General features: G+C 47.4%; 2 protein-coding genes across 2 annotated transcripts; both read left to right on the top strand.

Moving 5' to 3' along the window:
• The first annotated feature begins 3,367 nt into the window (after positions 1-3,367).
• LOC128752662 (gastrula zinc finger protein XlCGF57.1-like) lies at positions 3,368-5,276 on the top strand. Its single transcript, XM_053854110.1, has one exon. The coding sequence runs from the start codon at positions 3,406-3,408 to the stop codon at positions 4,663-4,665; it is 1,260 nt and encodes a 419-aa protein (XP_053710085.1). The 5' UTR covers positions 3,368-3,405; the 3' UTR covers positions 4,666-5,276.
• Positions 5,277-13,686: 8,410 nt separating this feature from the next.
• LOC128752703 (gastrula zinc finger protein XlCGF8.2DB-like) lies at positions 13,687-15,326 on the top strand. Its single transcript, XM_053854197.1, has one exon. The coding sequence runs from the start codon at positions 13,739-13,741 to the stop codon at positions 14,885-14,887; it is 1,149 nt and encodes a 382-aa protein (XP_053710172.1). The 5' UTR covers positions 13,687-13,738; the 3' UTR covers positions 14,888-15,326.
• The last annotated feature ends 1,066 nt before the right edge of the window (positions 15,327-16,392 follow it).

Here is a 16,392-nt window from a genome sequence, read left to right as displayed (position 1 = left end):
GCTTGGATACAAGATGGAAACTGGACAGAAGAACCATTGCACAGCTGGAACAGATGTGGAAGATCAAGACCACTGTAGTCCCCAGAGTAATAAGAGCACTTGTAGCCCCAAACTCCAACAGATCCCAGGAAGGACATCTGGCGCCTCAGTCCAGAAGACCACAGTCCGAGGAACAGCTATCGCTCCTTAACTTTTTTCTATTTGTCGGTCAAATTCTAAAATTATTCCCAGACATTATTGTTTTATACACAAGCCCTGTCTCCTGAAATTGTCAACCAGCTGGACAGATGTCAACAAACAGATGAAGCATTGATTGTGCTAGTTTCTTTCCACTCTGAACTATAGTATAATAATTAACTGGCTCAGACGGTTATTTGCTGTGATATATGTTCCCTCATCTAAAGTCTAATCATATACATAAATATTTCTCATGAAGAGTTCAGTCGCTCGGGGCCCGAGTGATCATCTGCTATATTGCAGCATGACAGCGACGCTCTGTGAAACTGCAGAGGACGCTGTCGATCATCCCACTGACGTCGACACTGACCCGGATGTTTATGCGCCTGACTCCGCCCACTCCTCCATTTTCTTTATTTCCGGAGCAGCTTCGTGCTCTTCGTCCGTGGATCCTCCAGCGGATGAAATGTTCTTCAGAGGTGGAAAGATTCATAAGTGACGATCATCTGCTGCCGAGTTTCCACCACATCTTCCTCTGCTGTGAAGGAGAGACGGAAGGAAGAGGATCCTGCTGCAGATGGAGACCCGGAGAGCAGGTGCACACACACACACACACACACACACACACACACACACACACACACACACACACACACACACACACACACACACACTCAACAACTGAAGCAGTTCACTCCTCCAAACTAGTAACGGAGTGACTGGAACGTCTCGATCCTCAACTTGAGGGTTGAAGGTGTCTGGAAAATGTCCTCACTTCCCATGAAAAAGTGTCCTGACTCTGTTGGTCCTCACAGTGTCATGTTGACTCCGCACCAGTGTCCCACCTTCTCATATCCGGTTCTTCAAAGAGGCAGCGTGAGAAACAAAACAGTGAAGGTATTTTCAACGGTCACGCGAGGACGGCTGGATCGCGAGATGCATTTGAAGAGAGCAGAAATGGAGGATGACATCAGATCAGGGATCAGTTAACCCACATATATCTGGGCTCAACCGCACACTGGTGGCTCACTACATGGATGGATGGATGGATGGATGGATGGATGGATGGATGGATGGATGGATGGATGGATGTCCGCAGCAGCTGTGCGTGTGTGTTGATATGTCAGGGTTTCACATGCATTTTTGATTCTACTTTGCAAGTGCTTTTGTGTGTGAAACAGAGAGCAGGGCGGAATGGATCAGATCATTGAGAACAGACCAGCGATTTTTGCCAACATGTCCAACGATGGTAAAACATGACAGATGGTGAGCAACAACACTCATGTAGAGCAGCATAAAGGACCACTTTCTATAAACATGGTGGAACGTGCTATAATATGAGTGCAGACGTGACAGTTAACTCTCATCAACACTGTTATTATTTTAACTGGATTTGAGTGCATGAAACACTCCATAGATTATTTTGATAAGCGTCAAATGAAAATGCAAACTTAACCATTCTGCACAGATTATTATTTAATCTGATGATTAAAGTTTATATTTCTATTTCACCTTCTATACAGTAGACATTGTGAGTGATTCCTGTCACATATTATTGTCCAGGTAAACTGCATATGACTTCACTGTGTTTGGTGAGCAGATCCTCATTCATCGTCTTCTTCATAAATATTTCAGGTTTTGGGGCATTTACAGACAAATCTTGAACTTTCATTCGCTGAGATTGCGTCTTAACAGTCGATATTCTTCTGAGTTTTTTCAATTTGATGCTGCACCAGTGTCAACAAAGGTTTCATGTGCGACGTCACAGTAGCCTCGGCGTCACGTGTCTGCTTGTCAGCATAGATCTATAGTGTATGGAATGTAACACTCACTTTGGCAGATTAGTGAGTGTTACAGTGACAGTGTTACTACTTTAACTCCGGTATCGGATCGGTATCGTAAGGTACCCAAAGCCCAGGCAGCGGTATCGGAACCATAAAAGTCGGATTGGTACATCCCTACTTAAGGACTATCACATTTAGTAATAAGGAACTTCCATTCGTCGTGACATCTTTCATATTTCAGTTCCTCCTGGAGACAGCGATGTTGTGATTGCACCCATAAATGCAACTTCAACCAATCCCAGCGAGTTCTGCGAGGCGCTGCAGTTGTGTCCAATCACCGCGACTTTACCACCTATTCCACCAATGACTTGACTCAACCTCCATCGTATCCCCTCCCTCCTTGTTGAGATGAAGACATGTGCGATGCCAAACGCTCGCGTTCGCCCACAAATCTTGCCACCAAGACTAGCGATTCAGACATGAAGGGTCCTGAATCCTAAATGTCCAAATTCCCATGATGGAAATGTACACTAGAGGGAAGTAAAAAGTGGAACCGACTAGTGCAGCGTCACCCGAACACTATACAGGGCAGACGTAAACAAACATGGCCGACCTCCAGATCCATCTCTGTCCAGGCTGTTTCTGAGCCTCTACATCCCTCATGACCCTGTGGAACAGATCAGCACCTGCTGTTTGAATGAGCCGCTCACACACACCTTTACCTCTCAGACTCCGCCCATCCAAACCTCCGTCAGGCTCCGCCCTTTTGAGGAGCTCCGGAACAAAACAACGAACACTCACTACACTGTCATCATTCACTGTGTGGGTTTTTTGCACTTGAAATACAATAAATAAAGCATGTTTTGTTCAAGTCATTACAATAATGATCTTTTTCAGGCATAGAATGTGACACCAGTTTTTTATATGCTCATTTGCAAAGGTCCGCATTTCCCGCCATGTTGTTCCAGATCCTTAAATGACTGCAACGTTCACTGCAAGATCTGAGATTTTTGGCTGCAACAATCAATAAAAAAGTAATAGAGGGACTAATTTTTGTTTCTGATGCTATCAACAAGTGGTCATGAAAACAGGGCACGAACAAGTGCTGGGAATTATTTTTCACTGTCGTGTAAATGTGCATTGTGCTTGAATTTGACATTGGGAAAGGTGTATGAGCCCTGTGAAGTGTTTGTTGAGTGACTGAGGTGTGTGTGTCCCTGCAGGTGTCCAGCAGCTGCTGGTGATGAAAGAAGAAGAAGATGCTACTGAGCAGCAGGAGTGCAGCTCCAGTCTGGATCAGGAGGGACAAGAACCTCCTCTCATTAAAGAAGAACCAGAAGAAGAAGATCTAGACCAAATCAAAGAAGAGGCCACCCAGTTCTCCCTCACCCCTGTCCAGGTGAAGAGTGAAGATGATGGAGCAACCAGCAGCTGGACTCAACACATGAAGACAGAAGCTGATGGAGACACCTGTGGAGGAGCAGAAGCAGCCAGTGACTTGGATACACCTCTCCTCCCTGACCACCAGAGGTCGCCTTGTTCTGACTCTGACACTGTTGACAGTGAGGACTGGAGAGAGACTAGTGACCCTGAATCAGCTTCAAATTCAATGGAGGATCCAAATGTTCATGTCAGTGGGAAGAAAGATGATGCTCTCAATACACTGATCTGCTCTGGGTGTGGGAGGAAATGCTCTTCGAAGTCTGAACTGATTCGACACATGAAATCCTGCAGCGGATCTTTGAGTTGTTCGGTTTGTGGAAAATGTTTTGAAAAGAAACGTGATCTAAAAATCCACATGAGACTTCACACAGGAGATGCGCCTTACAACTGCTCCTACTGTGGTGAGAGGTTTACCCAGCGTGAAACAAAGGAAGAACACATGAAGATTCACGCTGGAGAAAAACCTTTCCAGTGCTCTCAGTGTGGTAAATGCTTCATGCAGCATTATTACCTGAAGGAACATATGAGAGTTCACACGGGTGAAAAACCTTTCGGTTGCTTGCAGTGTGGTAAATGTTTCAAGCACCATTCCACACTGAAAACACACATGAGAATTCATACTGGAGAAAAGCCATTCCACTGCCCCAAGTGTGAGAAATCTTTTGCACAGCGTGGGACTTTCAAGCTACACTTAAAAGTTCACATGGAAGAAAAACCGTTCAGCTGCTCAGAGTGTGGTAAATATTTCATACGGCGTGTGGCCTTGAATGACCACATGAGACTTCACACGGGTGAAAAACCTTTCAGCTGCTCCCAGTGTGGTAGATGTTTTACAACAAAAGGGAATCTGAGAACTCACCTGAGACTTCACTCGAGTGTTAAACCTTACAGCTGCTCTCAGTGTGGTAAAAGCTTTGTTCAGAAATATCACCTTCAGGGACATATGGTAATTCACACTGGCGAAAAGCCTTTCACCTGCTGTCAGTGTGGTCAGAGTTTTGCACAGCGTCAAACGTTGAAAGTGCACGAGAAAATCCACACTGGTGAAAAATCTTTCAGATGTTCTGAGTGTGGAAGATCTTTTGCCCGTAAATGTCACCTGGATAGACACATGAGAATTCACACTGGAGAAAAACCGTATGGTTGCTTGCAGTGTGGTAAGTGTTTTTCAAAGAAGAGTTCCCTGAATAGTCATCTGAGACTTCACACAGGGGAAAAACCTCTTAAATGCTTAAGTGCTTCAAGCACCATACTACACTGAAAACACACAAGGAATTCACACTGGAGAAAAACCCTTCTGCTGCCCTCAGTGTGGTCAGTCTTTTGCTCGTAAAGGTCTCCTAGAGGGACACATGAGAATTCATACTGGGGAGAAACCTTTTGTTTGCTCTCATCGTAGTAAATGTACCTGAAGTGTCACATGAGAGTTCACTCTGGTGACCACACGTGTATTTGACAGTTGAGAAGACTGTTTTATTGTCCATGTCTAATTATGGAAGAGAGTTTCATATACTGGTAATGACATTGAGGCTTCTTTCGTCCTCTGGTCTATGTTTTCTACATGAGAGACGAGTCTGCTCACTGCAGTGTTGTTCATTTTGATGATAGACGCAGTTCTGTAGATGTGTATATTTGAGCGTCACCTGCATATGATCCTGTTTTCATGTTTAGTTCTTCAAAGAACATTGTGTGAGAAGAGACTTTTCTTTGTCAGTTCCCCCGTATTTCTCATTATCACATCGTGCATCAAGCAGTTTTCTATTTTGACTGACAGACGGATTTTAGCAACACTAAGATAAATGATGCGGCCAAAGTCATGACATGCTGGATGAATTGTCTGAATGATTTACTTTAATAAACATCAAATGCAGGAAAGAATCACCATCATGTAAATGACTCGCTATCATCTGTGTTCTGGGAAAAAAGAAAACATTCAAACATGATATATAAGTGATACATGAGAGATAACCGTTGCTAAGGAACCAGGCCAACCTGATGAGAAATGGGCTACTGGAACAAGACACAGATTAGACGGAAGATTAAGAAGTTAATGTAAACCTGCAGCCTCAGAAGAATATGGAAGCTTACAGTACAACAACAGTAATCCTCCAAATGCTGAGATACAAGATGGAGAAGAACCATTGCCCTCCTCCAGTTGGAGGCACTGATCATGGCAGCACAAGAACAGGCCCGAAGCAGCAGGGCCATAGAGGCCAGGATCTACCACAGTAGAGCTGACCTGAGGTGCAGGCTGTGTGAAGATGCCTCAGAAACAGTCCAACATATAGTAGCAGTGTGTACAGAATCATCTGTTCCCAACACGGAGTAGAAGTATCCAAATCAATCCACACAACAAAGCTAAGATTCTGTGTGACCAACAGCTGCTGCCTAACCAACCGCACATAGTGGTGGTGGTCAAGGAGCCGAAGAGAGCAGTGGCGATAGATGTTGTAATACCAGCCGACGCCAACATCTGGAAGAAGGAACATGAAAACACTAAGAAGTACCAGGGGTTGAAAGAACAGCTGGAACAGATGTGGAAGATCAAGACCACTGTAGTCCCCAGAGTAATAAGAGCACTTGTAGCCCCAAACTCCAACAGATCCCAGGAAGGACATCTGGCGCCTCAGTCCAGAAGACCACAGTCCGAGGAACAGCTATCGCTCCTTAACCTTTTTTATTTCACGTTGAAATTCTAAATTTACTCCTCAGACATCATTGTTTTGGAGGAATTCATGTCAAAGGCAAACCAGAGTTTCAAAACTGTCACTGTCACAGACATCCCTGTCGCCTGCTCTTGTCAAACTTTTAGCCAAATTTAAATGCTATTTTTACAATCTTTCTCAGTGAAGCAGAAAGTTTGACAAGAGCATCTTGTAATGTCCCTGCTTTTGATGGAAGCAAATGAAACCTTCCAGCTGGACAGATGTCGACAAACAGAAGAAGCATTAAATGTGCTCGTTTTTTTCCACTCTCAACCATAGTATAACTGTTGACTGTCTCAAAATATTCCTTGAGGACCTTGATCGCATGAGGAATTGATCCCAAACATACTTCCTTTTGTTGACCAGCTCCTATCTTGGCATTTCAACTGTCCATCAACTGTCAGTACTTGTATACACAACTTTTCTGCCAATATTCTGCCTCCACATGCGTGGAACAGACGATTATTTGACATATGATCCCTCAGATAAAGTCTAATCATATCCATAAATATTGTAGCAAGCAGTGGTCAGAGATGACACAATGGATTATCCTTCTGCATCTGTAGGAACTCTCAGACGCTCTTTATTGGAAGCAACCAAACAAACAGTGAACACAGCGAAGGCATAAAACACAACAGCCACTTGAACTATGGTGCCCCAACATCTGAAAACCACCAAATGCATCATGGGTAGTCCACATCACTGCTGAATACAGCAGTCCACCTCTCAGTCGCTACATAGCCCCCACCTGAGGGGTCAGACGTCCTCGGCGACCCCATCATCCAACACAAAATCTTTTAGATGCCCAGGACGCCGTCGTTGGCGGTTCGGTCGCCTCAGAACGACATTGACCGTAGCAGATGGTGAGTCACGTTGACAGGGCCCAGGGGTACTGGTGTCACTGCTTTGCTCACCAGCAGGAGTGCAAAGGGGCCGGTATGGCGACAGTCTGTCCTGGTGTAACACCACCATTCACCATTTTCCTGGCATCCGCACCCGGTACACCACTTCAGATAAGCGCCCTGTGACTTCACCAGGACCCTGCCAGTGGCTGTGCAGTTTGGGGGACATTCCCTTCTTTCGAACAGGGCAATACACCCACACCTTTTCTCCCGGTTGGAAGGCTCGTTCTCTGCAGCGGGTGTCATAAGCCCTATTCTGTCGAGCACCTGAGTTGTCTTGGGCTTGACGGGTGTAGTCATGTACTACCTGCAGGCGCTCCCTCAATCTGCGGAGATAGTCCATCGCTTTCCCCCCAACGATTTCAGGTTCAGGGGGGGCACCAAAGATTAAGTCGCCTGGCGTCCGAAGCTCCCTCCCAAACAGAAGAGCAGCAGGTGTACACCGACTGGACTCCTGCACAGCAGATCTGTAGGACCACAGGACGAGCGGCAGGTGATGATCCCAGTCCCTCTGATGCTGACTGGTCAGAATAGCAAGCTGTGTAGCCAGGGTACGGTTGAAGCGCTCTACTAGGCCGTCACTCTGGTGAAGTGGGGTTGTTCTCGTCTTCCTCACCCCAAGCCGCCGGCAGACCTCTCCAAAGACCTGTGACTCGAAGTTCCGTCCCTGGTCGCTGTGAAGCTCCTCAGGAACTCCAAACCGAGAAAACATCTCCTCCACCAACTTTTCTGCTGTGGTGCCAGCACTCTGATCTGGAATTGCATACGCTTCTGGCCATTTGGTAAAATAATCCATAGCGACCAAAATGTAGCGGTTGCCAGAGTCAGTGATTGGAAAGGGTCCGAGGATGTCCACTCCTATCCTCTCCATCGGCGCCGCCACCAAGTACTGCTGCAGTGGGGCATGAGAGCGCTGTGTTGGCCCCTTCTGGGCAGTGCAGGCGTCACAGCAGTGTACATACAGTTCAACATCCTGTCTACAGCCTGGCCAGTAAAACCGGTCCCGCAGTCGCTGGAGAGTCTTCGCATTCCCATAGTGTCCTGCCCCCACCAAGCCACGGACACCTTGAAGAACGTTGGGACGTAAAGCTCGGGGCACCAACCACTGAAGGAGGTCCTTCCCTCTCCCTGACGCCTGCCATCTCCGCTACATCACACCATCGTGGACCTCAAAGTTGCCCCATTGGGAGTGATACACTTTCACCTCAGCTCCAAGGGCTGACACCTCTGCCCATCTCGGACGCCGTCCTGCTTCAAGCGGGCACTTCACCATGGCCAAGGTAGCGTCAGCCCGCTGGTGTTGCCTCAGCTGCTCTGAGGTCAATGAAAGCTGCCCATCCTCGTCACCTGTGGCACTGGCAGTTGCCACTCTCCGTGGCACCTGGTCCCGCTCTTCTTGGCGCCAGCAATAGCAACACTCTACAGCTGCACATGGACGACGTGAGAGGGCGTCAGCATTTCCATGAAGCCTCCCCGCTCGATGTTGGATCTCGAAGTCGAAACCCTGGAGAGCCTCCAGCCAACGCAGCGAGTTCGGGGCACATTGGTCAGCACCTTCTCCATCAGCCGCTCGAACGTAGCAGGTGCATTGCAGAGTCCAAAGGGCATGACCCGGAACTGCACAACCCTTGGCCGATGGTGAAAGCAGTCTTGGGTCTTGCTTCAGGGGCTAGCTCCACCTGCCAGTAGCCACAGCGAAGATCAAGGGAGCTGAACCAACTGGACCCCGCAATGTAGTCAAGGGCATCGTCAATGCGAGGGAGTGGGTAGGAATCTTTTTTAGTGACAGCGTTGAGACGACGATAGTCGACACAGAACCTCCAAGTGCCGTTCTTCTTCCTGACCAAAACAACAGGAGCAGCCCATGGACTGTCCGATGGCTCAGTGACTTCAGCAGCAAGCATCTCCTGGATCTTTTCTTCTGCCACCTGCCGTTTGGAGAGGGCCAACCGGTGAGGGCGTAGACAAATTGGTGGCGCATCATCAGTCTTGATATGGTGCTGGACCAGTGCCGTCCGCTTGCAGTCCTTGTCTCTGGCAGCAAAAATGTCACTTATAGTCGTCTAGAAGGCATTTCAACTGGTGGCATTGTTGCGGATTGAGGTTGTCGCTACTGCGTTGCCAGAGTAGACTGATGGCCTCTGCCGTCTCAGCAGACAGGGTAGCACTGGGCCCAGTAGTTGGCACTGCTGCAACCTGTGGGGATGCTGAGTTGCTGGTGTCAAGTTGTGGGGCATGAGACTGCACTGCTGCTCTTGTCTGCTGCTGTCTTGTCTGAGTTTGCTCCTCACGACCAGACTGGAGCTCCACCGTCTCTCGGCCAAGGGTGATGGCTTTTCCAGCCACGTCGACTTGGGCACCCCAAAGGCTTAGCAAGTCTAGGCCAATGATACATGGATCTTGGATGTAAGCAAGCCACAACGACCTACCAACGTACACCTGCCTTGGAGGGGGGGTGGAAGCTGGAGTGGTGCCTCCCTCATTACACCACTCCACTGTCGTTTCCCGCTGTCTGGTTCTTTGGAGCAGGAGCTGGGCAATTTCGAGCGATGTGACCAGGCTGGTCACATCGGTAGCAGAGGTCACTTGAGCGGGATGGTCGTCTGGAGTGTGGACGCCGTCCTGGTAGTGGCAGTGTCGCTGATTGGCGGACTTCTTCAGCCTCCTCCTCTATTTCATTGCAATCAACCATCCTCACGAGTGTTCGCTGAATCAGGGTTCTTTGTGAAGCAGATTGAGCAGCCAGGATCCATTCAGCCTGTTCAGCTTCCTGTAGTGCATCACCGATGGACTGGGGCATAGTGAGGCGAACATGCTGCCGTAATTTCTCTGGAGTGAGTCCTTGTAAGAATGCATGCAGGGCTAGCTCTTCTTGGGCAGCAGCGTCAAAATGTGGATAACCTTGTTGGGCATGAAGCTGCACATCGGCGGCGAAGGTTCCCAGACTCTCTCCTTCCTGCCGTCAGCGACTAGCTAGCAGCTCCCTGTTCTGGTCAGCAAACCGCCGTTGTCCGAACCGCTGCTGGAGTGCTGTAGTTAGGATGTAGAAGTCACGTTGTTCCACTGGGGAAAGATCGAGGAGGACTTGTGTTGCCTTCCCTTCCAAGGCTAGGGTCAAGTGGGTGGCCGCTTCGTCATTACTCCAGCCGTTATGCTGTACTGTAATCTGGACTTGGGGGACGTATGGTGCTAGTGGTGCCGTACCATTGTACTTGGGTAGCTTGACGGTCGACCTTGGTGTCACCAGATGTTCTGGCTGGCTGGAGTTGACATCATGGGCCCCTCGAAACGATGTTTCAGAGTACTGGAGCCATCTGGACAGCAGGGATGTTCCCTGGTCCTCCCATCCAGCTGATGGTGATCTTCGGTCAGCCTGTGTACTCCACTGGTCTCCTCCAACAGCAGGCGACCTGCTGACATCCGCAGTCCCACGGTCCTCCTTTCCACTAGGTGGCGAGCAGCAGTCATCCTTTGTTCACTGGTCCTTCCTTCCAGTAGGTGGCCATCACCTTCCGCGGACCGCCTCTTCATCTCCACTGGGTGGCAAGCTGGAGCCATCTGTTCACTGGCTCCTCCTTCCCTTAGTTGGCGAGCTTCTGCAGTCCTCTTCTTCAGAAATCCTCTTCTTCAGAAACGGGTGAAGCTCAATTGCTCCTCCAGTTTGAGAATTTCCTCTCCTATTCTTTTGAAGACAGAAATCCCACTTCTGGCACCAAAGTAGCAAGCAGTGGTCAGAGATGACACAATGGATTCTCCTTCTGCATCTGCAGGAACTCTCAGACGCTCTTTATTAAAAGCAACCGAACTGCAGCAAACAGTGAACACAGCGAAGGCATAAAACACAACAGCCACTTGAATTATAGTGCCCCAACATCTGAAAACCACCAAATGCATCATGGGTAGTCCACATCACTGCTGAATACAGCAGTCCACCTCTCAGTCGCTACAATATTTCTCATGAAGAGTTCAGTCGCTCGGGGCCCGAGTGATCATCTGCTGTATTGCAGCATGACAGCGACACTCTGTGAAACTGCAGAGGACGCTGTCGATCATCCCACTGACGTCGACACTGACCCGGATGTTTATGCGCCTGACTCCGCCCACTCCTCCATTTTCTTTTCCTCCGGAGCAGCTTCGTGCTCTTTGTCCGTGGATCCTCCGGCGGATGAAATGTTCTTCAGAGGTGGAAAGATTCATAAGTGACGATCATCTGCTGCCGAGTTTCCACCACATCTTCCTCTGCTGTGAAGGAAGAGGATCCTGCTGCAGATGGAGACCCGGAGAGCAGGTACACACACACACACACACACACACACACACACACACACACACACACACACACACACACACACACACTCAACAACTGAAGCAGTTCACTCCTCCAAACTAGTAACGGAGTGACTGGAACGTCTCGATCCTCAACTTGAGGGTTGAAGGTGTCGGGAAAATGTCCTCGCTTCCCATGAAAAAGTGTCCTGACTCTGTTGGTCCTCACAGTGTCATGTTGACTCCGCACCAGTGTCCCACCTTCTCATATCCGGTTCTTCAAAGAGGCAGCGTGAGAAACAAAACAGTGAAGGTATTTTCAACGGTCACGCGAGGACGGCTGGATCGCGAGATGCATTTGAAGAGACCAGAAATGGAGGATGAGATCAGATCAGGGATCAGTTAACCCACATATATCTGGGCTCAACCGCACACTGGTGGCTCACTACATGAATGAATGGATGGATGGAGGGAGGGATGGATGGATGATGGATGGATGGATGGATGGATGGATGGATGGATGGATGGATGGATGGATGGATGGATGTCCGCAGCAGCTGTGCGTGTGTGTTGATATGTCAGGGTTTCACATGCATTTTTGATTCCACTTTGCAAGTGCTTTTGTGTGTGAAACAGAGAGCAGGGCGGAAGGGATCAGATCATTGAGAACAGACCAGCGATTTTTGCCAACATGTCCAACGATGGTAAAACATGACAGATGGTGAGCAACAACACTCATGTAGAGCAGCATAAAGGACCACTTTCTATAAACATGGTGGAACGTGCTATAATATGAGTGCAGACGTGACAGTTAACTCTCATCAACACTGTTATTATTTTAACTGGATTTAAGTGCATGAAACACTGGTTAGGTTATTCTGTATCGTAAGATACCCAAAGCCCAGGCAGCGGTATCAGGACCATAGAAGTCGGATTGGTACATCCCTAGTTAAAGGCTCCTCCTGCACCGTCTCCCTCCTCTGAGTCAGTAACCTCGCTCTCCAGATGTAATGTACCTTTGAATTCAGTCCTGCAGGTTCGCGACCCAAATGGTCGACAATGTCCGACAACATATACACATATACACAACAATACAACATGTATGTAAAAACAATATGTTTTTATTTCTTCTAAACAAACAACAGTGTGCTAGCATCCAGGCTAATGTTAGCATCCTCATACTGCTAACAGATCTAACACTGCAATACAGCCAAACCAAGTGAGATGATCAGTGCTGATGCAAGAGGTTGCACTTCACTTTGTTGTCCGACGGCACTTCATCGTGGAGGGCACTTTAAACCAAGTGCTAGTGTTAGGGTGAGAAATGGGACACATTTTTCACATTTCAGTTCCTCCAGGAGAGGACGATCAACTTTGACTTTGACTTCCCGCCTATTCCACCAATCACTTGAGTCTCCATTGGCCCCGCCCTTCTACACGGGATGTGCAGCATCATATTTCCTCCCTCCTTGTTGAAGTCATGTGCGACGCCAACCACTCACATCTGCCCACAAATCTTGCCACCAAGGGTCGTGACTCGAACGTGAAGGATCCTAATTCTATTGAAATGTAGAGTAGTGGGATGTAAAAAGTGGAACTGACTAGTGCAGTGTCACCCAAAAACTAAACAAACATGGCCGACCTCCAGATCCATCTCTCTCCAGGTTGTCCCAACATCCCGATCCTGTGGAACAGATCAGCAGCTACTGTTTGAATGAGCCGCTCCCACACACCTTTACCTCTCAGACTCCGCCCCCATCCAAACCTCCGTCAGGCTCCGCCCTTTTGAGGAGCTCCGGAACAAAACAACGAACACTCACTACACTGTCACATTGTCACATTGTGTGTGTTCTTTGCACTTGAAATACAATAAATAAAACATATTTTGTTCAAATCATTACAACCAAGAGGTAAATAAGTGACACCAGTTTTTTACAAGCTCATTTGCAAAGGTCCATGTTTCCCGCCATGTTGTTCCAGATCCTTACATGACTGCAAGATCTGACATTTTTGGCTGCAATAATCAATTAAAAAAAAAGTAATCGAGGGACTAATTTCCATTCTTGATGGTATCAACAAGTGGTCATGAAAACAGGGTACGAACAAGTGCTGGGAGTTATTTTTCACTGTTGTGTAAATGTGCGTGCATACAGATGCTCCTTGAAAAGGCTGGAAATGTGCTTGAATTTGACATTGGGAAAGGTGTATGAGCCCTGTGAAGTGTTTGTTGAGTGACTGAGGTGTGTGTGTCCCTGCAGGTGTCCAGCAGCTGCTGGTGATGAAAGAAGAAGAAGATGCTACTGAGCAGCAGGAGTGCAGCTCCAGTCTGGATCAGGAGGGACAAGAACCTCCTCTCATTAAAGAAGAACCAGAAGAAGAAGATCTAGACAACCAGATCCTTGTCATTCCTGTCGAGGTGAAGAGTGAAGATGATGGAGCAACCAGCAGCTGGACTCAACACATGAAGACAGAAGCTGATGGAGACACCTGTGGAGGAGCAGAAGCAGCCAGTGACTTGGATACACCTCTCCTCCCTGACCACCAGAGGTCGCCTTGTTCTGACTCTGACACTGATGACAGTGAGGACTGGAGAGAGACTAGTGACCCTGAATCAGCTTCAAATTCAATGGAGGATCCAAATGTTCATGTCAGTGGGAAGAAAGATGATGCTCTCAACACACTGATCTGCTCTGGGTGTGGGAGGAAATGCTCTTTGAAGTCTGAACTGATTCGTCACATGAAATCCTGCAGCGGATCTTTGAGTTGTTCGGTTTGTGGAAAATCTTTTGAAAAGAAACGTGATCTAAAAATCCACATGAGACTTCACACAGGAGATGCACCTTACAACTGCTCCGACTGTGGTGAGAGGTTTACCCAGCGGGAAACAAAGAAAGAACACATGAAGATTCATGCTGGAGAAAAACCTTTCCAGTGCTCTCAGTGTGGTAAATGCTTCATGCAGCACCATTACCTGAAGGAACACATGAGAGTTCACACTGGTGAAAAACCTTTCGGTTGCTTGCAGTGTGATAAGTTTTTTTCACGGAAGGGTTCCCTAAATAGTCACTTGAGACTTCACACAGGTGAAAGACCTTTTAAATGCTCTCATTGTGGTAAGTGCTTCAAGCATTATTCTACGATGAAAACGCACATAAGAATTCACACTGGAGAAAAACCTTTCCACTGCCCCCAGTGTGGCAAGTCTTTTGCACAGTGTGGGACTTTAAAGTTACACTTGAAGGTTCACATGGATGAAAAACCGTTCAGCTGTTCCCTGTGTGATAAACAGTTTGCAACCAAAGGTAACCTGAGCGCTCACCTGAGGCTTCATTCTGGTGTAAAACTGTTCGGCTGCCCTCATTGTAGTCAAAGTTTTGTTCTGAAAAATCATCTCACAGGACATATGAGAGTTCACACTGGCAAAAAGCCCTTCAGCTGCCCTCAGTGTGGTCGGTCTTTTGCTCGTAAAGGTCACCTGGAGGGACACATGAGAATTCATACTGGGGAGAAACCTTTTGTTTGCTCTCATTGTAGTAAATGTTTTACACGGAAACAGTACCTGAAGCATCACATGAGAGTTCACTCTGGTGACCAGCCTTACACTGAGTGACCACATGTGTTTTGGACAGTTGACAGGACTGTTTTATTGTCCTTGTCTAATTATGGAAGAGAGTTTCATATTTCATATACTGGTAATGACATTGAGGCTTCTTTCGTCCTCTGGTCTATGTTTTCTACATGAGAGACGAGTCTGCTCACTGCAGTGTTGTTCATTTTGATGATAGACGCAGTTCTGTAGATGTGTATATTTGAGCGTCACCTGCATATGATCCTGTTTTCATATTTAGTTCTTCAAAGAACATTGTGTGAGAAGAGACTTTTCTTTGTCAGTTCCCCCGTATTTCTCATTATCACATCGTGCATCAAGCAGTTTTCTATTTTGACTGACAGACGGATTTTAGCAACACTAAGATAAATGATGCGGCCAAAGTCATGACATGTTGGATGAATTGTCTGAATGATTTACTTTAATAAACATCAAATGCAGGAAAGAATCACCATCATGTAAATGACCCGCTATCATCTGTGTTCTGGGAAAAAAAGAAAACATTAAAACATGATCCAAGTGATACATGAGAGATAACCGTTGCTAAGGAACCAGGGCAACCTGATGACAAATGGGCTACTGGAACAAGACACAGATTAGAAGGAAGATTAAGAAGTAAATGGAAACCTGCAGCCTCGGAAGAAATCAGAAGCAAAGTTGCCAAGTACCTTCAGAAGATCTGCTAGATGTGAATGCTTTGATCACCAGCAGCTGCTGGACATCCCTACAGAGACTATCACTGAGATCAACAGGTTGTTTCACAGTACAGCAACAGTCATCCTCGAAATGCTTGGATACAAGATGGAAACTGGACAGAAGAACCATTGCCCTCCTCCAGTTGGAGGCACTGATCATGGCAGCACAAGAACAGGCCCGAAGCAGCAGGGCCATAGAGGCCAGGATCTACTACAGTAGAGCTGACCCGAGGTGCAGGCTGTGTGAAGATGCCTCAGAAACAGTCCAACATATAGTAGCAGTGTGTACAGAATCATCTGTTCCCAACACGGAGTAGAAGTATCCAAATCAATCCACACAACAAAGCTAAGATTCTGTGTGACCAACAGCTGCTGCCTAACCAACTGCACATAGTGGTGGTGGTCAAGGAGCCGAAGAGAGCAGTGGCGATAGATGTTGTAATACCAGCCGACGCCAACATCTGGAAGAAGGAACATGAAAACATTAAGAAGTACCAGGGGTTGAAAGAACAGCTGGAACAGATGTGGAAGATCAAGACCACTGTCGTCCCCAGAGTAATAAGAGCACTTGTAGCCCCAAACTCCAACAGATCCCAGGAAGGACATCTGACACCTCAGTCCAGAAGACCACAGTCCGAGGAACAGCTATCGCTCCTTAACCTTTTTTATTTCACGTTCAAATTCTAAATTTACTCCTCAGACATCATTGTTTTGGAGGAATTCATGTCAAAGGCAAACCAGAGTTTCAAAACTGTCACTGTCACAGACATCCCTGTCGCCTGCTCTTGTCAAACTTTTAGCCAAATTTAAATG

Source organism: Synchiropus splendidus, chromosome 1, assembly GCF_027744825.2.
Source record: "Synchiropus splendidus isolate RoL2022-P1 chromosome 1, RoL_Sspl_1.0, whole genome shotgun sequence".
Lineage (NCBI taxonomy): Eukaryota > Metazoa > Chordata > Actinopteri > Syngnathiformes > Callionymidae > Synchiropus > Synchiropus splendidus.
Note: the sequence above shows the minus strand (reverse complement) of the source record. Positions and strands in the feature narration are given on the sequence as shown.

Excerpts from the sequence above, each read along its gene's own strand:
- LOC128752662 (XM_053854110.1), top strand. The coding sequence starts at position 3,406 with ATGAAGACAGAAGCTGATGGAGACACCTGTGGAGGAGCAGAAGCAGCC.
- LOC128752703 (XM_053854197.1), top strand. The coding sequence starts at position 13,739 with ATGAAGACAGAAGCTGATGGAGACACCTGTGGAGGAGCAGAAGCAGCC.